The 26,201-nt window shown below is 48.7% G+C and overlaps 2 protein-coding genes across 31 annotated transcripts in view; one reads left to right on the top strand and one right to left on the bottom strand.

The window, feature by feature from the left end:
• Positions 1-1,792, bottom strand: part of ARMC6 (armadillo repeat containing 6) — a 62,791-nt gene extending 60,999 nt beyond the window's left edge. For 3 of the 9 annotated variants that reach the window (XM_063719107.1, XM_009253015.4, XM_063719108.1), the window contains exons 1-2: positions 1,381-1,518; positions 1,158-1,269 (exon numbers count right to left, since the gene is read on the bottom strand). In XM_063719107.1, the coding sequence (XP_063575177.1) occupies positions 1,158-1,186 (29 nt within the window). In that variant the 5' untranslated portion in view covers positions 1,187-1,269; positions 1,381-1,518. 9 annotated transcript variants of the gene reach the window in all.
• The window catches only part of SUGP2 (SURP and G-patch domain containing 2), a 42,613-nt gene continuing 17,948 nt past the window's right edge, over positions 1,537-26,201 (top strand). For 10 of the 22 annotated variants that reach the window (XR_008516441.2, XR_008516440.2, XR_008516443.2 and 7 more), the window contains exons 1-6: positions 1,821-1,958; positions 4,317-4,448; positions 8,867-10,474; positions 15,200-15,295; positions 15,929-16,049; positions 24,804-25,291. Coding sequence is in view for 11 of the 22 variants with exons in the window: in XM_054539972.2 (XP_054395947.2) it covers positions 4,328-4,448; positions 8,867-10,474; positions 15,200-15,295; positions 15,929-16,049; positions 24,804-25,291 (2,434 nt within the window). In the remaining 11 variants the exon portion in view is untranslated. Of the gene's footprint in view, positions 1,634-1,819; positions 1,959-4,316; positions 4,449-8,866; positions 10,475-15,199; positions 15,296-15,928; positions 16,050-24,803; positions 25,292-26,201 lie in introns of those variants that run through there. The other 12 variants (XR_008516448.2, XR_010138442.1, XR_008516446.2 and 9 more) reach the window with 3 other exon arrangements.

The raw sequence follows: 26,201 nt of genomic DNA, 5'->3' as shown, positions 1-26,201 counted from the left end.
GTAAAACAGAAGATGAAGAAGGCCCCTAACTGGCAGCCAGTTTCCTTCTCTCAGCCAGGATTCTGCTCATCAAGAAAACTGTGCTGGCCAGGTGCGGTGGCTCATGCCTATAATCCCAGCGCTTTGGGAGGCTGAGGCGGGTAGATCACTTGAGGTCAGGAGTTTGAGAACAGCCTGGCCAACATAGCGAAATCCTGTCTCTACTGAAAATACAAAAAATTAGCCAGGGCCGGGCACGGTGGCTCACGCCTGTAATCCCAGCACTTTGGGAGGCCGAAGCAGGCGGATCACGAGGTCAGGAGATCGAGACCATCCTGGCTAACACGGTGAAACCCCGTCTCTACTAAAAAATACAAAAAAATTAGCCGGGCGTAGTGGCGGGTGTCTGTATTTCCAGCTACTCGGGAGGCTGAGGCAGGAGAATGGCCTGAACCCAGGAGGCGGAGCTTGCAGTGAGCTGAGATTGCGCCACTGCACTCCAGCCTGGGCGACAGAACGAGACTCCGTCTCAAAAAAAAAAAAAAAAAAAAGCCAGGCAAGATAGTGCACACCTGTAATCCCAGCTACTCAGGAGGCTGAGGCAGGAGAATCGCTTGAATTCCTTTTGACTCCGTTTCAAAAAAAAAAAAAAATACAAAATTTAGCCGGGTGCGGTGTTGCGCACCTGTAGTCCCAGCTACTCGGGAGGCTGAGGCAGGGGAAGCCCTTGAACCCGGGAGGTGGAGGTTGCAGTGAGTCGACATCATGCCACTGCACTCTAGCCTGGGCGACAGAGAAAGACTCCGTCTCAAAAGAAAATTAAACGTGTGCCATGACATGCTGGGGACTCTAAAAGACTCCAACCACATCTCCCTCTACCAGCCACACCCACTCTGGTTCAAACACCAGCCTCCCCTAAGGGCGGCGTCACCTGCCACTCCCAGAGCCTAGACTCCACCTCACTCACCTGCTCAAAGCCCGGTAGTGGCTTCCCAACCCTCTCAGAACAAAACCCAGCCTCCTTATCAGCACTTTCTCTACCTAAGCCTTCCAAGCTGCTCTTCCCCGCCTTTCTCATCCTTCCCAGCACTCAAGAGACAGCCTTCAAAACCACTTCTAGGTAAAGAGCAGCCCTGCTCTCCCGTCCCATCACTCTTTTATTATTTGCACACCATTACCTGTATTTACAGCGACATCGTTCACTCATTTATTTGTTTGTACCCTGTAGCCTCCTTGTCCCCACTGCCAAGGACGGGGCCCGACACGCAGCAGGCACTCAGCGCACAGGTGCTGAATAAATAAAATGAATGAAAATAAAGCGAATGCCAGGGAAGCCGGGGATTTTGTCCCCAGGCGGCTTCTATAAAATTCTTTCATTTTTTTCCCCCCCAAACCACGTACCCGAGGGTCGCGCCAGCCCGGCCCTGCGGCGCCCCCACTCCCCACTCTGCCCGCGACAGGCCTCGGCAGCCGCAGCGTCTCACCCGGTCTTCGCGGCCACGTGGGGAAAGGTGGGGCGCGCGGTTCTCACCCAGGGAGCCGCCTCTAGCCCCTTCCGGCCGCCGTACGCGCGCAGGCGCTGTGGCGCCCCTAGTCTTGGCCTCCCAGAGCCCCGCAGACGGCTCACGATAACCAAGGACGACCGCGAACCAAGGTAAAGCCAACGAGGCCACCTCGTGCGCGACGGAGGCGTCTTTGCCGCCCCTTCCGGGACGCTCACGGTGGTCGCCGCCCCCAGCAGGGAAATGTTTTGCCTCCGGAGTGTCCGCCCAGAAGAAGTGGGCAGTGCGCTTGCGCAAGAGAGCCAGGCAGCAGCGGCCCGCGCCTGCGCACCAGGACTCGGCGGCGGCTTGCGCCTGCGCGGCGCGGCGCTGCGGAGACCGTTGGTTCATTTGCATGTCCCCGCCTCGCGCGGCGGCGGCGGCGGGTGAGGAGCCTGAGGCGGCGGCGGGGGCGGCTCCGCGCGCGGTGGTCTCGGGGTGAGGCCCGGGCCCTGGCGTCGTCGGTGGGTGGGTCCCGGGGTGGGAAGCTCGGGCTCGGCTTTGGGGGCCCGCCCCGGGCTCCGTGATGGCGTTGCAGGCTCGGCCCTCTGGCTGCGGCGGCGGCCGCGTCCCCGCCAGGTTGGCCTGGGTGGCCGGCTGCGGCCTCCCGGGCCCGGCGCCCCCATTTCCTCGCCCGCAGAGGCCGGGAGATGGCGGGCCGCGTCCACAAAGGCTCATTGATTCAGTCGTTCATTCATTCCTCCCGAACTCTGAGCGGCCGCCGCTCGGGAGGAGATAACGGTGCCCAGCTCTGCATCGGGCCCTTCCCCTCTTTAGAACCGGTTCAGTCCCCACATCAGCTCCTTTACTGGCTGCCCATTCCATAGGTGGGGAAACGGAGGCACAGAAAGCTTAGGATCGTGTCATTTGAACCTGGGTCACCTGACCCGGGAACCCTGCCCTTTGCCAGCAGAGAACAAGGGGGCTCCCCGAGAAAAGGGCTGAAGGATGGGACGGGGCGGGGGCGGGGGGGGCGGTGATCGTGATGGGAAATGGACCCTACGGGTTGCGTCTTGAAGTTGGAGGTTTTTCGAAGCGGGATATCTTGATGGTTAAGGATGCAGCCCCTGGACCCCAAAATGTTGCTTCTTAATCTTTTTACTCATTCTTCAGGGCTTTGGATGCACGAATACCCTTTTTGCCAGGTTCAAATCTGGGCTGTCTGATCTTGAATGGGTCGTTGAGTCTGTCTCCCTTTGCCTCCTCACCCTAATGTCATTCGTAACAGGACCCGCCTCTTCAGTGGGTGGTTGGGAGATCGCGCAAGGACCCAGCGCAGAATGAACTGTCACTAGTTCATTGTCATTGGTTGGGGGTCCCGCCACTCACTGTCAAGAGGCTTCTTTTAGAAGAGAAGGAAGTTCTCAGAGCCTCTGTGCCCTGCCGAGTCTGTGAAATGGGAAAAGAGCGATCCTGGGCCAGGCGCAGTGGCTGACGGCCTGGAATCCCAGCACTTTGGGAGGCCGAAGCGGGCGAATCACTTGAGGTCAGGAATTCAAGACCAGCCTGGCCAACATGGTGAAACCCCACGTCTACCTAAAATATAAAAATTAGTCGGATGCGGTGGCGGACTCCTGTAATCCCAGCTACTCAGGAGGCTGAGGCAGGAGAATTGCTTGAGTCCAGGAGGCGGAGGTTGCCGTCAGCCGAGATCATGCCACTGCACTCCAGCCTGGGCAACAGAGAGAGTCTCGAAAAAAAAAAAAAAAAAGGTTTGATCTCTTTCCTAACCACGATTTGCGAGGGTTGTGGTCCCACCCTTCCTACTCTGTTATGCTCAGTTATGTGTGTTGGTTGACACCTTCCTCCAGCAGATAGAACTGCTTTCACAGAGCTGCTTTTAATGGATTCCAAGGAGATGGGCCCAGAGAAGGTTTGTCTTGCTCCTTTTTAGCCAGCACACACCTGTGAACTTCGTGAGGGCAGAGGCCCCCTTAAAAGAGTCCAAACAAGGTGGGCAGATTGTTTGAGGTCAGGAGTTCGAGACCAGCCTGGCCAACCTGGCAAAACTCTGTCTCTACTAAAAAAAATAAATAAATAAATAAATAAATAAATAAATAAAAAGGGTCCAGCTTGCCTCTGAAGTACCATGCGAGGATTATGGATTACTGGCTCCTTACTTCGAGGATTAGGTGAAATAGAGCAGGTTTTGTGAGCACACATTTTTTTTTTTTCTTTGAGACAGAGTCTCAATCTGTCCCCCAGTCTGCAGTGCAGTGGCATGATCTCGGCTCACTGCAACCTCTGTCTCCCTGGTTCAAGCAATTCCCATGCCTCAGCCTCCTGAGTATTTAGGATTACAGGCATGTAACACCATGCCTGGTGAATTTTTTTTTTTTTTTTTTGAGACGGAGTCTCACTCTGTTGCCCAGGCTGGAGTGCAGTGGCATGATCTCGGCCCACTGCAACCTCCGCTTCCTGGGTTCAAGCAATTCTCTTGCCACAGCCTCCCAAGTAGCTGGGATTAAAGGCATGCACCACCACACCCGGCTAATTTTTGTATTTTTAGTAGAGACATGGTTTTGCCATGTTGGCCAGGCTGGTCTCCAACTCCTGACCTTAAATGATCCACCCACCTCAGCCTCCCAAAGTCCTGGGATTACAGGTGTGAGCCACCACACCCAGCCTGAATTTTTTGTATTTTAGTTTCACCATGTTGCCTAGGCTGGTCTCGAACTCCTGAGTTCAGGCGATCTGCCCACCTCGACCTCCCAAAGTGCCAGGATTACAGGTATGAGCCACCGCGCCCAGCCCCAAGTTGTTGCTCTTAGTGTATTTTTTTCTCTCTCAACATAGGGCAAAATAACATGGCAGCCAGACGAATTACACAGGAGACTTTTGATGCTGTATTACAAGAAAAAGCCAAACGATATCACATGGATGCCAGTGGTGAGGCTGTAAGCGAAACTCTTCAGTTTAAAGCTCAAGGTAAAATAAAATATTGTTGTAGTTGTTTTGGTAGGGGTGTATCTTAGGGCCAAGGCAAGAAGATTGCAATACCTTGGGCAAATAATACCAGTCCTCTGATCCTTACTTTCCTTATTTAGGAGGAGATAATGGTTTTTATTTTGGTTTGGTTTCGTTTTTGTGATAGGGTCTTACTCTCTCCCCCAGGCTGAAGTGCAGTGGTGCAGTTTTAGCTCACTGCAACCTTGAACTCCTAGGCTCAAGCCATCCTTCCATCTCTGCCTCCTAGAGTGCTAGGATTATAGGCATGAGCCACTGCACTTGGTCAGAGGATAATGTTTTGATCTGTCAGTCATCATTATGCAGATATCTGGAGCTTCTCACCAGATATCCTCCCTGACCCACCTCAAGACAGTTTTGTTTGTTTGTTTGTTTGTTTTGAGACGGTGTTTCACTCTTGTCTCCCAGGCTGGAGGGCAATGGAGTGATCTTGGCTCACTGCAACCTCTGCCTCCTGGGTTCAAGCAATTCTCTTGCCTCAGCCTCCTGAGTAGCTGGGATTACAGGCATGCACCACCACGCCCAGCTAATTTTTCTATTTGTGGTAGCGATGGGGTTTTACCATGTTGGCCAGGCTGGTCTCAAACTCCTGACCTCAGGTGATCCACTTGCCTCGGCCTCCCAAGATGGTGGGATTACAGGCATGAGCCACCGAGCCCAGCCCAGTTTTGTTTTTTGGTGGTTTTTTTTGTTTGTTTGTTTTTGGTGTTTGTTTTTTTTAGTAGATATAGGGTGTTGCTATGTTGTTCAGGCTGGTCTGCAACTCCTGGGCTCAAGCGATCCTCCCACCTCTGTCTCCAGCATGTTGCGATTACAGGTGTGAGCCACTGCTCCCAGCCCCAAGACAGGTTCTTGGATCCATTTCCTGGCTCCATCCCCATCACCACTGCCCAGGTTTAAGCTCTACCAGTTCTTTTTTTTTTTTTTTTTTTTTTTTTTGAGACAGAGTCTTGTACTTTCGCCCAGGCTGGAGTGCAGTGACGTGATCTTGGCTCACTGCGGCCTGTGCCTCCTGGGTTCAAGCAATTCTCCTGCCTCAGCCTCCCGAGTAGCTGAGATTACAGGTGCCTGCCACCATGCCTGGCTAATTTTTTTGTATTTTTTTTAGTAAAGACGGGGTTTCACTATGTTGGTCAGGCTGGTTTTGAACTCCTGACCTTGTGATCTGCCCGCCTCGGCCTCCCAAAGTGCTGGGAGGATCACAAGGTCAGGAGATCAAGACCATCCTGTGAATGGTGAAACCCCATCTTTACTAAAAATACAAAAAAAAAAAAATTAGCCGGGCGTGGTGGCAGGCGCCTGTGGTCCCAGCTGCTTGGGAGGCTGAGGTGGGAGAATGCTGTGAACCCGGGAGGCGGAGCTTGCAGTGAGCCAAGATTGTGCCACTGCACTCCAGCCTGGGCGACAGAGCAAGACTCTGTCTCAAAAAAAAAAAAAAATTTATCTGGGCATCGTGGCATGCGCCTATGGCCCCGGCTACTTGGGAGTCTGAGGCAGGAAGTTCGCTTGTGCCCAGGAAGTTGAGGCTGCAGTAAGCCGTGTTTGTGCCATTATACTCCAGCCTGGGCCACAGAGTGAGACCCTGTCTCAAAAAAAGACGGCCGGGTGCAGTGGCTTACATATGTAATCCCAGCACTTTGGGAGGCCAAGGTGGGCAGATCACCTGAGGTCAGGAGTTTCAGACCAGTCTGGCCAACATGGTGAAACCCCGTCTCTACTAAAAATACAAAAATGTGGCGGGCCCCGATAATCCCAGCTACCCAGGAGGCTAAGACAGAAGAATAGCTTGAACCCAGGAGGTGGAGGTTGCAGTGAGCCGAGATCGCACCACTGCACTCCAGCGTGGGTGACAGAACGAGACTCCGTCTCAAAAAAAAAAAAAAAAAAAAAAAAGAAAGAAAGATTAGGGGGCCGTGGGTGGGGGAGGACTAGAAACCTAGCAGTATGCTAGGTGATTCTGGAACATTTCTTTGTTGCAAAGCAATCTATTGTTTAGCCTTTCTCTGTTTCTCTGCTCTACTTTGAACTTTTCGTCTCCCATAAAGGGTATGAGAAAATTCTCTTGAGTAGAATCCAGCCATCACTCTCTGTCACTAATGTTCTCTCCCTAATCATGCCATCAATACCAATCGTCAATACCTGGGTTATCACAGTGGATTTCTTGCAGGAACATCCACGTCTGTGCTCATCTCCTTTAATCTGTTCCCTGCGCAGCAGCCAGTGAGGTCATCCCTCTGCTTAGAACTCTTCGCTAGCCTTCTGTCTCTCTCAGAGTAAATTCCAGAGTACCACTGAGGGCCCAACTTGGATCTGGTACTCCTTCTCCATTTGTGTCTCTTGTATTAGTGGTTCCCTAACTTTGTAGCACGTTAGCGTCACCTGGGGGCCTTTTAAAAACCCTGATGCCCAGGTCATGCCCTTATTTAATTAAGTAAGGATGTCTGGGGAGGTGGTCTCTGGGGCTCCAGTAGCAGAGTTTGGGAGCTGCATTCCTACCACTTGGCCTTTCATTCCCTCTATTCCCTTCTGTCTACATTGGCCCCCTACTGGTCCCACCTCAGGGTCTTGTCCTCATTACCCCTCTGCCTGGAAGGCTTCTCTTTGTAACTGTACAGTCTGGCCCCTCATGCCAGGCCACTGCTGCTAGATAAAGTGTCAGAGCTATGCAGCTGGGCATGGTGGTTCACGCCTGTAATCCAAGCACTTTGGGAGGCCGAGGTGGGCGGATCACAAGGTCAGGAGTTCCAGACTGGCCTGGCCAATGTGGTGAAACCCTGTCTCTACTAAAAATACAAAAGTTAGCTGGGCATGGTGGCGGGCACCTGTATTCCTAGCTACTCAGGAGGCTGAGGCAGGAGAATCGCTTGAACCCGGGAGGTGGAGGTTGTAGTGAGCCGAGATTGCACCCCTGCACTCCAGCACTCCAGCCTGGGCAACAGAGTGAGACTCTGTCTCAAAAAAAAAGAAAAAAAAAAAGTGTCAGAGCTACCCTCCTTGACTAGCCTGTCTCAAAATGTCATTGCCTCCTCAGGTTCCCACGTGCTTGATTTGTCTTCTTAGTACTTACTTGCATCTGATGTATTTCTGTTTATTGTCTGGCTCTCTCAACTGACAAGTTTGGGAGAGTTCTCATTTTCTTGCTGTAACTTCAGTGCCTAGTACAGTGCTTGCGCACAGTAGGTGCCCAGTTTGTACTTGTTGAACAAATGAACTAGGATTTATATACGACTTTGGCTTCCTGTGGCCTCTTAACCTATTACTGCCTCCTGGCACCTCTCCTTACCTATTCATTTGATTTTTTTTTTTTAACTAGGTCATCGATTCTGATTGAAAAGCTAGAAAGAAAGGCACTCCACGAAAACTCTCCCTGAGGCCCACTGTTCTCATATGCCCATTGTTCACTTCTCTTCCTCGCTTCTTATAGTTTCTCCATGTGTGATTAAGCAAATGCAAGTACATCTTCCCCTCTGCCCTTTTTTATTTTTAACAGAGATAGGGTCTCGCTATGTTGCCCAGGCTGGTCTCAAACTCCTGGGCTCAAGTGATCCTCCCACCTCGGCCTCCCAAAGTGCAGGGATTATAGGTTTGAGCCACTGTGCCTGGCCCATTGCCCCTTTTCTACATGGAGAAGGACAGAAGTGGGCACTGTTCAGTTTCCATCATGGCCTCTCTTGATGTGTCTTGTTAAGCTTCTGTCTTCCCTCCTGCCTGCCTCAGTCTGTGGTTTTTTTCAGCTCCAGAGAGAGGGTTGATTGGCCTGTCTGACCTTTCCAAGGGATGGGTTCAGCCAGCTTTGGGTCAGCTGTGATGGGTGTGGTGTTAGCTATGGTTCCTCTAGCCTCACGGTGGCACTGTGGGCTGAGACTTCCTTCTAAGAGGCTGTGAAGGCAGGTAGCCTCAGTAAAACCTGTCTCTTCTGAGATAGAAGTAGAAACACAGAAGTGTTCCAGTTGCAGTAAAGATATCCAGGCTTTTTGGGGACCAAACACCCTTTCCTCAAACTAGAAGAGGGATTGTCAACCCAGATGGCTAGGGAGTAGGGGGATCTGAATGAGCGACAGCTGTTGGTGCCAACTTAGAGAGTCTGTGTCTTACCCATTGGGCTGCTGCTGCCCAGCCTGGGTCGACTGTCATCAGGGCAAACTCAGGCTTGGTGCTTATTGGTCTTCTGTTTTAGTAAGTAGTCGATCCAGATTTTTAAGTGACAGCACACGCATTTTAAATGTTGGCAACAAATACAGATTGGCAAAAAGCACTGAGGTGTATAAAGCACTTTTGCTGCCTGGTGATCTGTGGACTGTTTGTTTGCACTGTTTGCATCCTCTGGTCTAAAGTATCTTTTGGCTTCTTCTTTTTTTTTTTTGGATGGTTTATTTCAGATCTCTTAAGGGCAGTCCCAAGATCCAGAGCAGAGATGTATGATGACGTCCACAGCGATGGCAGATACTCCCTCAGTGGATCTGTAGCTCACTCTCGAGATGCCGGAAGAGAAGGCCTGAGAAGTGACGTATTTCCAGGGCCTTCCTTCAGATCAAGCAACCCTTCCATCAGTGATGACAGCTACTTTCGCAAAGAATGTGGCCGGGATCTGGAATTTTCTCACTCTGATTCTCGGGACCAGGTCATTGGCCACCGGAAATTGGGGCATTTCCGTTCTCAGGACTGGAAATTTGCACTCCGTGGTTCTTGGGAACAAGACTTTGGCCATCCAGTTTCTCAAGAGTCCTCTTGGTCACAGGAGTATAGTTTTGGTCCCTCTGCAGTTTTGGGGGACTTTGGATCTTCCAGGCTGATTGAGAAAGAGTGTTTGGAGAAGGAGAGTCGGGACTATGACGTGGACCATCCTGGGGAGGCTGACTCTGTGCTTAGGGGCAGCAGTCAAGTCCAGGCCAGAGGTCGAGCTCTAAACATTGTTGACCAGGAAGGTTCCCTCCTAGGAAAGGGGGAGACTCAGGGCCTGCTCACAGCTAAGGGGGGTGTTGGGAAACTTGTCACATTGAGAAATGTGAGCACAAAAAAAATACCCACCATGAATCGTATTACTCCCAAAACTCAGGGCACTAACCAAATCCAGAAAAACACTCCAAGTCCTGATGTGACCCTGGGGACAAACCCAGGGACAGAAGATATCCAGTTCCCCATTCAGAAGATCCCTCTGGGGCTGGATCTGAAGAATCTTCGGCTCCCCAGAAGAAAGATGAGCTTTGACATCATAGATAAGTCTGATGTTTTTTCAAGATTTGGGATAGAAATAATCAAATGGGCAGGATTCCACACCATAAAAGATGATATTAAATTTTCCCAACTTTTCCAGACTCTCTTTGAACTTGAAACAGAAACCTGTGCTAAAATGCTTGCCTCATTCAAATGTTCCTTAAAACCAGAGCACAGAGATTTTTGCTTTTTTACTATCAAATTTTTAAAGCACTCTGCTTTGAAAACACCCAGAGTTGATAATGAATTTTTAAACATGCTTTTAGACAAAGGTGCTGTGAAGACCAAAAATTGCTTTTTTGAAATCATAAAGCCTTTTGACAAGTACATAATGAGACTTCAAGACCGGCTTCTGAAGAGTGTCACACCTTTGCTTATGGCCTGCAATGCCTACGAGCTGAGTGTCAAGATGAAGACCCTCAGTAACCCCCTGGACTTGGCTCTTGCCCTAGAAACCACCAATTCTCTCTGCCGGAAGTCTTTGGCCCTTTTGGGACAGACATTCTCCTTGGCCTCTTCTTTCCGGCAAGAGAAAATTTTAGAAGCTGTCGGCCTGCAAGATATAGCTCCCTCACCTGCTGCATTTCCAAACTTTGAAGACTCCACTTTGTTTGGGCGAGAGTACATAGACCACCTGAAGGCCTGGCTAGTCAGCAGTGGATGTCCCCTCCAGGTTAAGAAAGCCGAACCAGAGCCGACGCGAGAGGAGGAGAAAATGATTCCTCCTACGAAACCCGAAATGCAGGCCAAGGCTCCAAGTAGTCTGAGTGATGGTAAGGAAAACAGCCAAAGTTTCTATTTGTTGTTTTCCGTGTTTCTTTGGTAATGTCTTTTATTCAAGATTTTTTTACACAGAAGCTCTTTAGCCAATTGGAAACAAATCAGGATTTTAGTAGAAAACACACATTGGCCAATATATGTCTGCCATTCATTCTGTGAATGTCTATTAGGAATCTGCTGTTTACTATAGAAGTCTTTAGACAGCCGGGTGTGATGCACACACCTGTAATCCCAGCACTTTGGGAGGCTGAGGTGGCGGATCGCTTGAGACCAAGAGTTTGAGACCAGCCTGGCCAACATGGTGAAACCCCATCTCTACTAAAAATACAAAAACTAGCAGGGTGTGGTGGCACGCACCTGAAATCCCAGCTACTTGGGAGGCTGAGGCAGGAGAATCCACTTGGACCTGGGAGGCGGAGGTTTCAGTGAGCTGAGATCACCCCACTGCACTCCAACCTGGGTGACAGAGCAAGACTCTGTCTCAAAAAAACAAAAATCTTTAGACATTTTTAGGTCAAATACCTCTCTGGGAATTTGGTAGAAAGCTGTGGCCATTGCCAGAAAAAATGCTCATCTATTCATACACAATTTTACCTATATCTTCCGGGGGATTCGTACCTTTCTGCAGCCAAGGTTAAGAACCCTTGTTCCTTTTTTTTTTCTTTTCAACCTTTGAAAAAAAGAAGGATTGACTTTCTTTCCTTGTTTTTGTTTTTCTGAGACAGGGTCATGCTCTGTCACCCAGGCTGGAGTGTAGTGGCATGATCACGGCTCACTGCAGCCCCGACCTCCTGGGCTCAAGTGATCCTTCCACCTCAGCCTCCTGAGTAGCTGGGACTATAGGCATGTACCACCATGCCTGGCTAACTTTTTTTGTAGAGAATCATGTTGCCCAGACTGGTCTCGAACTCCTGAGCTCAAGTGATCTACCCGCCTCAGCCTCCCAAAGTGCTGGGATTATAGGTGTGAGTCACTGCACCTGGCCTGGAACCCTTGTTCCAACATGTCCCCACAAGGTATTACTAAAAGGGAGAAAAGACACAGAGCACTGTCTCTGAGGAATCCCCAGGCTCCTGAGGGAAGAAAATCACAAAGTCCAGTCGCTCGTGAGCCAGGGGTGGTAGCACATGTCTGTAATCCCAGCTACTCGGGAGGCTGAGGAGGGAGGATTGCTTGAGGCCAGGAGTTCAAGGCTGCAGTGACCTATGATTGCATCTGTGAATAGCCACCGCACTCCAGCCTGGGCTAGCATCACTCTCTCTCAATAAACCAAAACAAAAAAACAGTCACCCCTGTGCTAGAATTAAAGTGACACAGGAGAGGCTCCAGTCCAGCCTGGAAAGTTGGAGAGGTCGTGCTTGAGCTGTATTGGGGGATGTGTAGGGACCAGCCATGTCATTCCACATAGTGGATACACCTTTTCGCCCTACTCTTGTAGACTGGCTAAAGTTGGTGAATCACTTAAGTACACCTGCTAATTAGCAGTTATCATTGGCTTTCTGGTGAGAGGAAAAGGCCAAGGAGGAGACATAGATTTGATGAGCTGTTTGGTTTCCCTCTTCCTTCCTCCTAAGCTCCCAGAATGGACTCTCACAGCCCAGACATCCCAGAGGTCACGAGCATACATGGTAACCATGCTGTCTTAACTCTTGTGATAGGGAGAAAGCACTTTTCTCACTGACGTGGTTTTCACCTTCCATTGCCCCCAGCCCAGTGGGGAAGTCTCATTTGTTCCTGAGTTTCTTTGTTCTTTCACCACCCTCATGAAGCCCCAATGGCACTAGACACTGGATAGGTCCCACCACCTACAGGTGGCCACACCTACTCCCAGAGAGGGATCCTTCCAGAGGTAGGCTCAGGGCTGAAGGGACCCTACTCACCAAGCCCTCACAAAGTGATGGCATACTGTATGAAGGAAGAAAAGTCACCCATAACCTAAAGTGGTTATAACCCACCCACTTACCCTCCCACAGTCTTCGATGTTCCCCCTGCTTTCCTGCAGCTGCAGGCATGCTGGACTGAAAATGCTACCGCCTGCTCTTCTACGTGATTGCCAGAAAGCCCTCTTTGTTTCCACAGCCTTTGCTACATCCTGATATTGACCTAATGTAAATTACCTCACCTTTCCCTTGATGCTGGACTCATGCTGCCTTTTACTAGAGGTTTCTGAAGCCAGACAAACCTGGGTTCACATGTAGTTGGCATCTGCAAGCCTCAGTTCCCTGTCTGGATAGCGGGATAGATGGCGGCAGGGCCCATATCTCATGAGGCTGCCCCACCGCTGCTTATGTTCCTGTTAGAAATGCTGGAATGGGCCAGGCACAGTGGCTCATGCCTATAATCCCAGCACTTTGGGAGGCCGAGGCGGGCGGATCACGAGGTCAGGAGATCGAGACCATCCTGGCTAACATGGTGAAACCCCGTCTCTACTAAAAATACAAAAAATTAGTCGGGTGTGATGGCATGTGCCTGTAGTCCCAGCTACTCGGAAGGCTGAGGCAGGATAATCGCTTGAACCCAGGAGGCGGAGGTTGCAGTGAGCCGAGATCTTGCCACTGCTCTCCAGCCTGGCGACAGAGCAAGACTCTGTCTCCAAAAAAAAGAAAAAAAGGAGTGCTGGAATGGGCCGGGCGCAGTCGTTCACACCTGTAATCCCAACACTCTGGGAGGCTGAGGCAGGTGGATCACCTGAGGTCAGGAGTTCGAGACCATCCTGGCCAACATGACAAAACCTGTCTCTACTAAAAATCAAAAATTAGCCTGGCGTGGTGGCACACGCCTATAATCCCAGCTACTTGGGAGGCTGAGGCAGGAGAGGTGCTTGAACTTGGGGAGTGGAAGTTGCAGTGAGCCTAGAGCGCACCACTCCACTCCAGCCTGGGTGATGAGCAAAAGTCCGTCTAGAAAAAAAAAAAAAAAGCTGGAATGACATCTTTGGTTGAATGCTTTGGTTATTACTATTAGTTTTTTTTTTTTTTTTTTTTTAATTCTCCTTGAAAGGATACATTCTCAGGAGTAGGATTGCTGGACCAAAGCTGTGACCCACTTTCTGACCCTTGTTCATGGTCATCCTAGCTAAAGATGACCAAATTTGCAGGGGTCCCTAAATTTCATTGCTGACTGTAAACCTCAACATCTTTTGTAAAATCATGTAAAACTAGTAGCTCTGTAAAAAGAGAGCCATGAAAAAAAGGCAGTTTAATAGGGGACATACTTGGAATAACGTGGCAGTTGAAGGATTGACTCATCATGTGTGAGGAGCTCACACTGGTGTTTAAGCTCAAAGCTGCAACATGGACACAGATGGGCACAGGACTATGCAATCATTTACAGAACAAACTGGAAAACCTCGCTAGTTCAGCAGTGATTCTAATTGAATGGCTGAACAACAAATAGACCATTCTTTGCTTTTTTTTTTTTTTTTTTTTTTGAGATGGAGTTTCGCTCTTGTTGCCCAGGCTGGAGTGCAATGGCATGATCTCAGCTCACCGCAATCTCCGCCTCCCAGGTTCAAGCGATTCTCCTGCCTCAGCCTCCCTAGTAGCTGGGATTACAGGCATGTGCCACCACACCTGGCTAATTTTGTATTTTTAGTAGAGACGGGGTTTCTCCATGTTGGTCAGGCTGGTCTCGAACTCCTGACCTCAGGGGATCCACCCGCCTTGGCCTCCCAAAGTGCTGGGATTACAGGCATGAACCACCGTGCCCGGCCAGCATTCTGTACTTTTAAAACTAGCCAATTATTAGGAAACTAAACAATCTTACCATTCGAAGAAACATGTTCTGTGTTGCTGGCAGCATTGTAAATTTAAAGTCATATTGGAGGAAATTCACACTTTAAAAAATATTTTGGGCAGGGCATGGTGGCTCATGCCTATAATCCCAGCACTTTGGGAGGTAGAGGAGGGTGGATCTCTTGAGCCGAAGAATTGGAGACCAGCCTGAGCAATATGGTGAAGCCTCGTCTCTACAAAAAAATAAAAAAAGCCAGACGTGGTGGCGCGTGTCTGTAATCCCAGCTACTTGGGAGGCTGAGGCCTGAGAATTGCTTGAGCCTAGGAGTTTGAGGCTGCAGTGAGCTCTCGTGGGACCACTGCACTTCAGCCTGGGCAACAGAGTGAGACCCCATCTCAAAAAAGAAAAAATCTGTCTTTTTTTTTTTTTTTTGAGACGGGGTCTCACTCTGATGCTCAGGCTGGAGTGCAGTGGCGCAATCTCGGCTCACTGCAAGCTCCACCTCCCGGGTTCACGCTGTTCTCCTGCCTCAGCCTCCCGAGTAGCTGAGACTACAGGCACCCATCACCATGCCCAGCTAATTTTTTTGTATTTTTTTAGTAGAGATGGAGTTTCACCGTGTTAACCAGGCTGGTCTCGATCTCCTGACCTCGTGATCCACCTGCCTTGGCCTCCCAAAGTGCTGGTATTACAGGCGTGAGCCACTGTGCCTGGCCAAAATTTGTTTCTTATACATTCAGCAGATATTTTCTGTGAACATGTAATTTAGGATCATTGACTTTTTTTTTTTTTTTTTTTTTTTTTTTGAGATGGAGTCTCGCTCTGTCGCCTGGCTGGAGTGCAGTGGCACGATCTTGGCTCACTGCAACCTCTGCCTCCCGGGTTCAAGCAATTCTCCTGCCTCAGCCTCCCAAGTAGCTGGGACTATAGGTACATGCCGCCATGCCCGGCTAATTTTTTTTTTTTTTTTTTTTTTATTTTAGTAGAGATGGAGTTTCACCATGTTGCCCAGGCTGGTCTCGAACTCCTGAGCTCAGGCAATCCACCCCACTCGGCCTCCCAAAGTGCTGGGATTACAGGTATGAGCCATCATGCCCAGCTGACCTTTTTTTTTTTTTTTAATTGGAGAAAGTTTTTTGTGAATTGATATATATATTTTCTGATTACAAAACACAAGTTTTTTTTTTTAAGGTAAAGCATAAGGAAAATGAAATTCCTGATAATTCTACCCCCTATAACCTCTGTTAACATATTTCCTTATAGTCTTTTTTCTATGTATCCATATTTATATTTTTTATTCCCACCTTTATATTGAGAACCATAACCTAGAGACATTTTTGTATATTTTATACTAGATATTTATATTTTCCACTTTAATGTTATGAATACTCAAATTATTAAGTAATATGTGAAAAATGGTATCAAATTGCTATATATCTTTCTTTTTCTAGAGCAGATACATAAATTGCTCTGTCCAGTCATTGAAAGCTGTAACTGTTTCTCTCCTAGTGGTTATACTGTTACATTTTTTAGGAGGAGATTTTCCATATTGGTGGTTTTCCTTTTTTCAATGCTGGTGTCTTGTGAATGAGGATTTCGGTTGTTGATGCCTGCTTGGGTTCAGCGCTAAGCCCCCAACTACTCAACTATCCTCGTCTTCCCAGAGGCCACATTCAGCGTATTTCTCAGAAAAGCTGTTCTGTGTGTTCCAGCTGTCCCCCAGCGAGCAGATCACAGGGTAGTGGGCATCATTGACCAGCTTGTGAAACGTGTCATCGAAGGTGGCCTGTCTCCCAAAGAGAGAACTCTTCTCAAAGAGGACCCTGCTTACTGGTAGGTCTTTAAATGTCCACCCTGTGAATCCCTCTCATGGAGTATATGGCAAAATTTGGGTCACTCTGATGGTGTTGAGAGCAGAGGGTGAGATACTTGAGCAAGTGGTGTTTGGTGTTCTCCAGTGAGAAGAGCATGAGGGTGGCTCAGATTTATGTGGGTTCAGCAAGCCCCAGCTCTGCTGCAGACCAGTGGTAGGCCAGCTGGGTGGGTAGCCTTCTCTCACCTGTGACTACAGCTCCAAGTCCCTGCTGGGCTGTTTTAAGGATGCAATGAGATGTGCATGCAGAGAATACAGAGTAAGGGTAGTAAGATTAGTAATACATCATTGCAGTTGTTTGTAATTTATTGCTAATATTTGTTAAACTGTCTTTTGCTTAATTGCCTCTTTATGTAAATAGAACAACTTTTTTTTTTTTTTTTTTGAGACGGAGTCTCGGTCTGTCGCCCAGGCTGGAGTGCAGTGGCGCGATCTCGGCTCACTGCAACCTCCACCTCCCAGGTTCATGCCTTTCTCCTGCCTCAGCCTCCCAAGTAGCTGGAACTACAGGAGCCCGCCACCACGCCCGGCTATTTTTTGTATTTTTAGTAGAGATGGGGTTTCACAGTGTTAGCCAGGATGGTCTCGATCTCCTGACCTTGTGATCCACCTGCCTCAGCCTCCCAAAGTGCTGGGATTACAGGCGTGAGCCACCGCGCCCGGCCAAACAACTTATTAAAATTACAGTTTGCATCCTAAATATAGTACTTTCTTATTAGAGAAAGTAAAGAACAGGCCAGAGAAAGAGTCTCGCTCTGTCACCCAGGTTGGAGTACAGTGGCGCAATCTTGGCTTACTGCAACCTCCGTCTCCTGAGTTCAAGCGATTCTCATACCTCAGCCTCCCAAGTAGCTGGGATTATAGGTGCACAACATGAGGCAGGTCACCTCAGCAAAGAGGCAATGGCCAGTTCTGTCCACAGGGCTCCAATGGGAACAAATAATGGTTGTGGGGTGTGAGGGTGGAAGGTCTCAAATCTGTGTATTTTAATAGAAATGGGGTTTCACCATGTTGGCCAGGTTGGTCTCGAACTCCTGACCTCAGGTGACCCACCTGCCTTGGCCTCCCAAAGTGCTGGGATTACAGGTGTGAGCCACTGCACTGGGCCGAGACACCATTTCTTTAAAAAAAAAAAAAAAAAGGGGGTGATGATCAGTGCTTTGATTGTATTTCTGCCTACCTTTCTGGCAGTTTATTATGATATCTGGGAGTGAAACTGCTGGGTTAAAGCTCATGTTAGAGGCTTTTGATTTATGTCAGTTTCTCAGCTGCAGCACTTTTTATTTTTATTATTATTTTTTTTTAACAGAACCTCGCTCTGTTGCCAGGCTGGAGTACAGTGGTGCGATCTCAGCTCACTGCAACCTCTGTTTCCCGGGTTCAAGCAATTCTTGTGCCTCGGCCTCCCAAGTAACTGGGATTACAGGTGCCCACCACCACACCCAGCTAATTTTTTGTATTTTAGTAGAGACGGGGTTTCACCATGTTGCCCAGGATGGTCTTGAACTCCTGAAATCATGCGATCCTCCTGCCTCGGCCTCCCAAAGTGCTGGGATTACAAGTGTGAGCCACCGTGCCTGGCCTCAGCTGCAGCACTGAGGCTGGATCATTCTGTATTAGGGTTGGAGCTGTCCTGGACCTTGCAGGCTGTTTAGCAGCATCTGTGGCCTCTATCCGTTTGATGTTAGTAGGACCTTCTGTCTCACTAGTAACAACCCAGAATACATCCAGACACTGCCTGGTGTCCCATGGCAGGCAGAGCTGCCCCTGATGGAGACCATTGATGTTTATCATCAGATTACTCTCCATAGGTTATCTGTACTAATTGACCCTCTCACTGCTACTCTGTAAGTGTGCTGTGCCCTCTTTTGTTTTCTGTTTTTGTTAGGGACGGGATCTCACTCTGTTGCCCGGGCTGCAATGCAGGGGCACTATCACAGCCCACTGCAGCCTTGACCTCCTGAGTGTGCCCTTTTTGGTAGTCAGATTGTACCCATACTGGACTTGCTATTCTTGCTGTTGTAATTACTAAAGATGCTTGAAAGGCATACGTTTCCATGTCTTTGGTCCTACCCACAATGATTTACCAAGAGGAAAGTTGGAGCTTATTGTGGTTTTATTTTTACAAAATTCTTGAGTTTGGATTATTTTCATGTATTGAATGAGATAGGCATGTAACTTAAAAGTTAAAAATTCCCAAATAACCTAATTGTCCCAGCATCATTTATTGAATACTTTTTATTTAATAAACACTTGTGCCTTCTGTGCAGTTGGTACTGTTCTAAGCACATTACTGATTTAAGCACTAGCTGGTTGAATCCTAGCAGGTCTATTGCTATGCTTATTTTACAGACAAGAAACTTTGAGGCTCCAAGAGCCCTCTTGCCTTGAGGATCCACAACTAGTAAGAGGCAGAGTTGAGATTCAAATCCAGGGTCTGTGGTCTGAACCAGTGTGCATGTTGAAGGATTGTCAGATTGACAGATGCAAGCAGATACCGACCCTCTTGGTAAGAAGGCATCCAGACTTAGAAGGCCCAGGGGCACTTTACAGGTGGTTGATAAGGTGATTAGGCTGGAGGAATAGGAGGCCCTGAGAGGACTGGGGGCTGGTGCCTCTGCCCCATGACCCCTGCACATGGCCCAGTGGTCTCATGACCACTGATAACCAGGGGCAGCAGACAGAAGCCAGAGTCAGGGGTGTGTTTGGATAGGGGGCAGGGCAGGATACAAAATCAGAAATAAGCGGCCGAGCGTGGTGGCTCACACCTGTAAGGTGGGTGGATCACGAGGTCAGGAGATCAAGACCATCCTGGTGAACACAGTGAAACCCTGTCTCTACTAAAAATACAAAAAAAATTAGCTGCGCCTGGTGGCGGGTGCCTGTAGTCCCAGAAATAAGCATCAAACTAAGAACTGATATTTGAGGTAAACCAGTATCATGAAAGAGAATCACCAAACTCAACCAACTCCTGACACCCTAGAAGACAGAGTTACTATGAGAAAGAGGAGGTGTAGTCTATAAATATGTATGTGTAATGAATAGTCTCAGGTAATAAGAGTATATTGTATCCATGAAACAGACACTGGTTGCTATGAAAACGATCCTATTAAGGATCTTGGAAATGAAAAATAGATTGAAATAAAAATCTCAGCGGTTGGCTGATAGAATAGATCCTGAAGAAGGACAGATTTAGGAGTTGGTCCCAGAGACTTTATAATCCAAAAACTCCTTCACAAGGAATTACCTGGCCGGGTGCGGTGGCTCACGCCTGTAATCCCAACCCTTTGGGAGACCGAGGGGGACAGATGACTTGAGGTTAGGAGTTCGAGACCAGCCTGGCCAACATGGTGAAACCCTGTCTCTACTAAAAATACAAAAAATTAGCCGGGCGTGGTGGCAGGCGCCTGTAATCCCAGCTACTTGGGAGACTGAGGCACGAGAATCACTTGAACCCAGGAGGCAGAGGTTGCAGTGAGCCAAGATCTCACCACTGCACTCCAGCCTGGGTACGACAGAGCAAGACTCTGTCTCAAAAAAAAAGAAGGAATTACCAAGAGACTGTAAGAGGAAAGAGTGTGATACAAAAGCACAGCAATAAGTAAAGAAACTGCTAAACTTAGGTTTCTGGTGTGCATGTTTGAATTCTTAAGTCAAAATGCTCCTAGTATGTTGTATTTAACAAAACAGTCAGTTGAACGCATAATGAAAAGCCAAATGTTTCTGCTGTGACCTGTTTCCACGTTCCACTTCCTTGAAGGCAGTCACTTAGTTCTTCAAACTACTTCTCACGGCTACCTCTGTATCTCTTTTTATTTTTTATTTATTTATTTATTTTTTGAGACGGAGTCTCACTCTGTCCCCCAGGCCGGAGTGCAGTGGTGCGATTTTGGCTCACTGCAAGCTCTGCTTCCCTGGTTCACACCATTCTCCTGCCTCAGCCTCCCTAGTAGCTGGGACTACAGGCACCCGCCACCACACCTGGCTAATTTTTTTGTATTTTTAGTAGAAACGGGATTTCACCATGTTAGCCAGGATGGTCTCGATCTCCTGACCTCATGATCCTCCTGCCTCGGCCTCCCAAAGCGCTGGGATTACAAGCATGAGCCACCGCGCCTGGCCTGCCTCTGTATCTCTTAATAAGCCTATGTTGCTTTTTCTTGACTGAACAGTTTTATGCATGACCATTGACATTCTATGAAGATATATGTGGATTAATAAGTTCTTTTTTTTTTAAGAGATGAGATCTCATTCTGTTGCCCAGGCTGGAGCACAGTGGCATGATCATAGTTCACTGCAGCCTCAACCTGGGCTCACAAAATCCCCCTGCCTCAGCCTCCCAAGTAGCTGAGACTGCAGGAGTACACCACCACATTCAGCTATCAGCTTTTTTTTTTTTTTTTTTTTTTTTTTTTTTAAGAAATGAGTTTTTGCTATGTTGCCCAGGCTGGTGTCTAACTCCTGGGCTCAAGCGATCCCCCAGAGCACTGGGGTTACAGGCATGAGCCATCACGCCCAGCCTTAATAAATTCTTTTTATTAGTTAGCAAGTGAAAAAGTCAGACCTCTAGGAGGCAGATATAAGAAGGGCTTCTTATCTCCACCCTCTGAGGGCCAGCAGAGATTTGAGACTTTCCACCCTCACACCCCACAAGCATGATTTGTTCCCATTGGAGCCTTGTGGACAGAACTGGCCATTGCCTCTTTACTGAGGTGACCTGTCTCATGTCGTGCACTAAAGATGTCAGAAGGGCCAGGTGCGGTTGCTCACACCTGTAATCCCACCACTTTGGGAAGCCGAGGCGAGTGGGCCCCATGAGGTCAGGAGTTTGAGACCAGCCTGGCCAACATAATAAAACCCCAGCTCTACTAAAAATACAAAAATTAGCTGGGCATGGTGGTGGCTGCCTATACTCCCAGCTACTCAGGAGGCTGAAGCAGGAGAATCACTTGAACCCAGGAGGCAGAGGCTGCAGTGAGCTGAGATCGCACCACTGCACTCCAGCCTGGGCGACAAGAGCAAAACACCGTCTCAAATCAATCAATGAATCAATCAGAAGTATAGACAGACACATCCACTGTGGCTTTGCTTCCTTGTTTGGAACACCAAGGGGCAGGCTTCCGTCCTTTTCTATGAGAGAGTGCAAAGCATCAAGCCTAGAAAATGATCACAACAGTGCAGGATATAAAGCTGAAGGAATATGTCATACTTTGTTTTCTCTCATCTTCTAAATTGTCCCCTGAGAGTCGGCCAGCCCTGACCATGCTCTCCAGGGAGAGCCCACCAGGTCCTACATGTTCACACACTCAGGAAAACAAGTGGGTAAGAATCCCTGTGGTCTAGCCTCAGCAGGATTGTCCAAGCACCCGAAAGTTAACATAAAATCTAAATAATTGATGTTTGGGGTGAAATAAAAGAAACTAAAATCCCAGATGATCTAAATATGTGAGGTACAAGGGGAAGGAGGGAGGCAGGTGTGCAGGCCTTTGTCTTGTTTGACATGAGGATAGAGCTAAAGGGCAATTCTGGATATTGATACAAAATAAGAGTTTAGGTGTGTGTGTTGATTAGCCATTAAAGGAACAGAAGTGGGGTCTATAACTTCCATACTACTATAGAGAGAAAGAAGCAAAAACACAGGAATTGGAAAACACAGAGATGGGAAATTGCATAGCAGGTGAACGCTACCAAAAAGAAAGGATGTAGAGAATTGTTTAGGCAAAAAAGACTTTAAGGAGAACAGCACTAAAAGGAGCAAAAGAAGTTCCTGATAAAAGGGAAAGTCATCATGAACATATAGATTGTGAATCTTGGTGCCTGCACTACATAGCTTTGAGCTATGTAAATAAACAACCTTTAGAAATCATTTAAGTCCAGAGCTGGGTGCGGTGGCTCACGCCTGTAATCCCAGCACTTTGGGAGGCCGAGGTGAGCAGATCACCTGAGATCAGGAGTTCAAGACTAGCCTGGCCAACATGGTGAAACCCTATCTCTACTAAAAAAAATACAAAAATTAGCTGGGCATGGTGGCGGGTGCCTATAATCCCAGCTACTCGGGAGGATGAGGCTGGAGAATCGCTTGAATCCAGGAGGCAGAGGTTGCAGTGATCCGAGATTGCGCCACTGTACTCCAGCCTGGGTGACAGAGCAAGACTCCGTCTCCAAAAAAAAAAAAAAAAAAAAAATCATTTAAGTCCAAAACCATAAGAGGAATTGGATGAATCCAAAACCATGGTAGGAGACATTAATGTTTCTCTGAAATGGGTAGACGATGTAATCCAAATAAGGTTGTAGAAGATTTTGTAACATAGGAAATGAGCATAAACAGAGACAATCTGCTAATATTTGTTGAGCGGTTAATGACTGCTAGGCAGTTTTCATAGCACTTGCCTCATAGTGAAAAGCTTATAACACAGGCCTCACAGCTGTATGATGAAGTAGCTACTGCTTATCATCTTCCCTGTCTTACAGATGGAGAAACTGAGGCACAGAAAGGTTCCCAGCTAATAAGTGGCTATGCTGAGATTTGAAGCCAGCAGACTGGCTTGTTGAGTGTTCTCTGTTCTTGATGTTATGTTCCACTGGAACTTGGGAGATGCATTTGGGACTGACGTCCTCGGACTGCACTTGGCATCAGAACCGTCCAGGAACAAGGAAAGCCATCAGAGCCATGAGTGACTGGGGCAGTCAGGTCACCTGGCCCTGATTCTGTGCTCTGCCCTTGATGAGGAGTTGCCTTGCTGGGGCTGTGTTTGACTTGAGAACCAGAGCGCCCATGTTGGTCAGCATTCTCTTAATTGAACACTATGGCTTGTTAGGGCATGATCTTGCAGGATGCCGCCGTTAGCCCAACAGAGTGCCAGGGCAGCAGTGGAGCCAGTACTCAGTCATTTTCTCAGGTCCAGACAGACCTCAACTGGCTAACAGTGTCAACTGGAGCTTGTATACGGAGCTGCCTGCCAGGGACATGCCACATCACACAGCGCTGCCAGTGCTGTGCAACACACAGCCACCTCACTTCTAGTTGGCTTGTCACTGGTAATCTGGAACCTCATCTAATAACTGATATGTCGCTACTTAATATCAAACAATCTGAAAGCCACCTGAAATACTGCCATACTTACTAAGCAATATTCTTCTTTAACACAAACTGAAATCAAATATTCACAAAAGTCTGTTATGTTTTTTGTGGGGTGGTTATTTATTTATTTATTTATTTTTAAAGAGATGGGGTTTCGCCATGTTGTCCAGACTGGTCTTGAACTCCTGGACTCAAGCGACCCACCTGCTTCCGCCTCCCAAAGTGCTGGGATTACAGGCGTGAGCCACCACACCCATCTTAAAAGTTTGTTATGTATGAAATCACAGAGAAAATCACAGCACACCCAGGAAACTCACATGGGCCACATTATGCCAATACAGCAAACTAGAAACCAGCAACAACCAAAATAAAACACGTTTCTGAATAACTTTTGAGTGAAGGGTAATCAGAACTGAAATTAGAAGCAATTTAGAAGGAAGTGGCAAGAAGAACATTATATACCAGATGCAGTCATAAAAATACTTAAGAGGAAGAGTGACTTCAGGTGAATTTATTAGAAATAGTGGGCCAGGTGCAGTAGCTCACACCTGTAATCCCAGCACTTTGGGAGGCTGAGACGTGTGGCTACTTGAGCCCAAGAGTTTGAGATCAGCCTAGGCAACATGGTGAAATGTCCTCTCAACCAAAAATACAAAAATTAGCCAGGCGTGGTGGTGCGCGCCTGTAGTCCCAGCTACTGGGGAGGCTGAGGTGGGAGGATCACCTGAACCCAGAAGGTCGAGGCTGCGGTGAGCTGTAATCAACTCATGAAACTAGAAGGAAAATGATGCAAAAGTAAAGACACTAGAAGGAGAAGGATTTTTTTTTTTTTTTAAAGACAGGGTCTTGCTCTGTTGCCCAGACTGGAGTGCAGTGGTGCATTCACAGCTCACCACAGCCTCTCGACTTCCTGGGCTCAAGTGATCCTCCCACCTTAGCCTCCAGAGTAGCTGAGACTACAGGCATGCACCACCACACTGGCTAATTTTTTTATTTTGTGGAAATGGGATCTTGTTTTGTTGCCCAGACTGGTCTTGAACTCCTGGGCTCAAGCAATCCTCCCGCCTCGGCCTCTCGAAGTGCTGGGATTACAGGTGTGAGCCACCACGCCCAGCTGAATATTTTTCTGTGTTAGTACATGTAGCTCAACCTTCTCTTTACTGTTCTCATCATGATGACTGGGTCATAAGATTTCACACCTGGGGCGCAGGCTCCTTGGTTAATGTTCTCTTATGGTTCACATCACACTTTCCTTGATGCAGTCAAAAGCTCACCGAGCACTCATCCTGGCTGGGCCATTTAAAAGGTGTCAATTCTGCCTGCCAGGGTGCTATGGCTCCAGGGTGACTGGTTTGTGTTTCCAGGCCATCATGAGCTGGGAGCTCCCTCATGGCTGCTGCTGATGGAAATCAAGGAGGAACTTAGTTCAAACTCCCGATTGCCCTGTGGTCACTCTTAGCAGGGCAGCTGTCTTGGGCCTAGTTCTGGGTCCTCAGTAGAGCCAGGCAGAGCCTCTGAGACAGCAGAGGACAGTGAGGAGTTGGCCACTTAGAAAGGGTTTGTGTTTGCAGGAACAATTTGGGACCTGGTGGTGTTTTCATAAATGTCCCATTATGCTTGTTTTGTTATGTAGGTTTTTGTCTGATGAAAATAGTCTGGAGTATAAATATTACAAGCTGAAGTTGGCAGAAATGCAGCGGATGAGCCAGAACTTGCGAGGAGCCGACCAGAAGCCGACCTCGGCAGAGTGTGCGGTGCGGGCGATGCTGTACGCCCGGGCTGTCCGCAACCTCAAGAAGAAACTCCTTCCGTGGCAGCGGCGGGGGCTCCTCCGTGCTCAAGGGCTCCGGGGCTGGAAGGCGAGGAGAGCGACCACCGGGACCCAGACCCTCCTATCCTCAGGCACCAGGCTGAAACACCACGGCCGGCAGGCTCCAGGCCTCTCACAGGCAAAACCATCCCTGCCAGACAGAAATGATGCTGCCAAGGACTGCCCGCCAGACCCAGTCGGACCTTCTCCTCAGGCCCCCAGCTTAGAAGCCTCAGGCCCATCCCCCAAGCCAGCAGGAGTGGACATCTCTGAAGCACCTCAGACCTCTTCTCCCTGCCCATCTGCTGACAGTGGGTGCTCACTCCTGTTCCCCTCCTCTGGGCCCCAGTCCCTACTCTCCCATCTCCAGGGTCTCTTTAGAATTGGGGGGGCCTGCAATCTAGGCAAGGCAGTGGATAAAAGCTCTAGGGACCTGGCCAGGACAAGTGTACATGTTGGCGGTTTCTCTCTTGCTTTCTCAAGAGAGCTGCATGCGAGTCCTGAAGCTCCCTCCTCCTCTTCTGAGAGCGGAGCTGGTATGAGGTGCTGCCCCGTGCCTCTGTGCTCCCCGACAGGGTTCTGCTGCTGGGGCCGTGGGCGGTGTGTTGCCTGAACTTGGGATCCCGTGTCCTGTTATATCCTGGCCTCCCTTGATAGTCTTCAGGGCTGCCTTGTTCTCTCATTCTGCCTCCTCATCCCCAGGGTCTCCACAGTTCCTGTTCTTGGGGTTCACTGACCTGCACTGCTTCCTCTGAATCGACTAACTTCACCCCTTCTGTTTCTTCTGTCACCTTAGCTGTTTCTTTCTCTCTGTACCACAGGCCTGCTCTCTGGCCAGTGCTTCCTAAGCACTAAGTGGGAAGGAGAGGGCAAAAAAATGTCCACGACTGCTGCATTATTTAGGTGTTGCTGTGTCGTGAGCCATTCCAAACTGTGGCTTAAAACAGGAGGCATCAGCTGGGCGTGGTGGCTCACAGTTGTAATCCCAGCACTTTGGGAGGCCAAGGCGGGCGGATTGCCTGAGCTCAGGAGTTTGCAACCAGCCTGGGCAACATGGTGAAACCCCATTTCTACTAAAAATACAAAAAATTAGCTGGGCGTGGTGGCACGTGCCTGTAGTCCCAGCTACTCGGGAGGCTGAGGCAGGAGAATCGCTTGAACCCGCGAGGCAGAGGTTGCAGTGAGCCAAGATCTCACCACTGCACTCCAGCCTGGGCGACA

This window comes from Pongo abelii, chromosome 20 (assembly GCF_028885655.2).
Source record: "Pongo abelii isolate AG06213 chromosome 20, NHGRI_mPonAbe1-v2.0_pri, whole genome shotgun sequence".
Classification (NCBI taxonomy): Eukaryota; Metazoa; Chordata; class Mammalia; order Primates; family Hominidae; genus Pongo; species Pongo abelii.
This window is presented reverse-complemented; position numbering and strand designations above follow the sequence as displayed.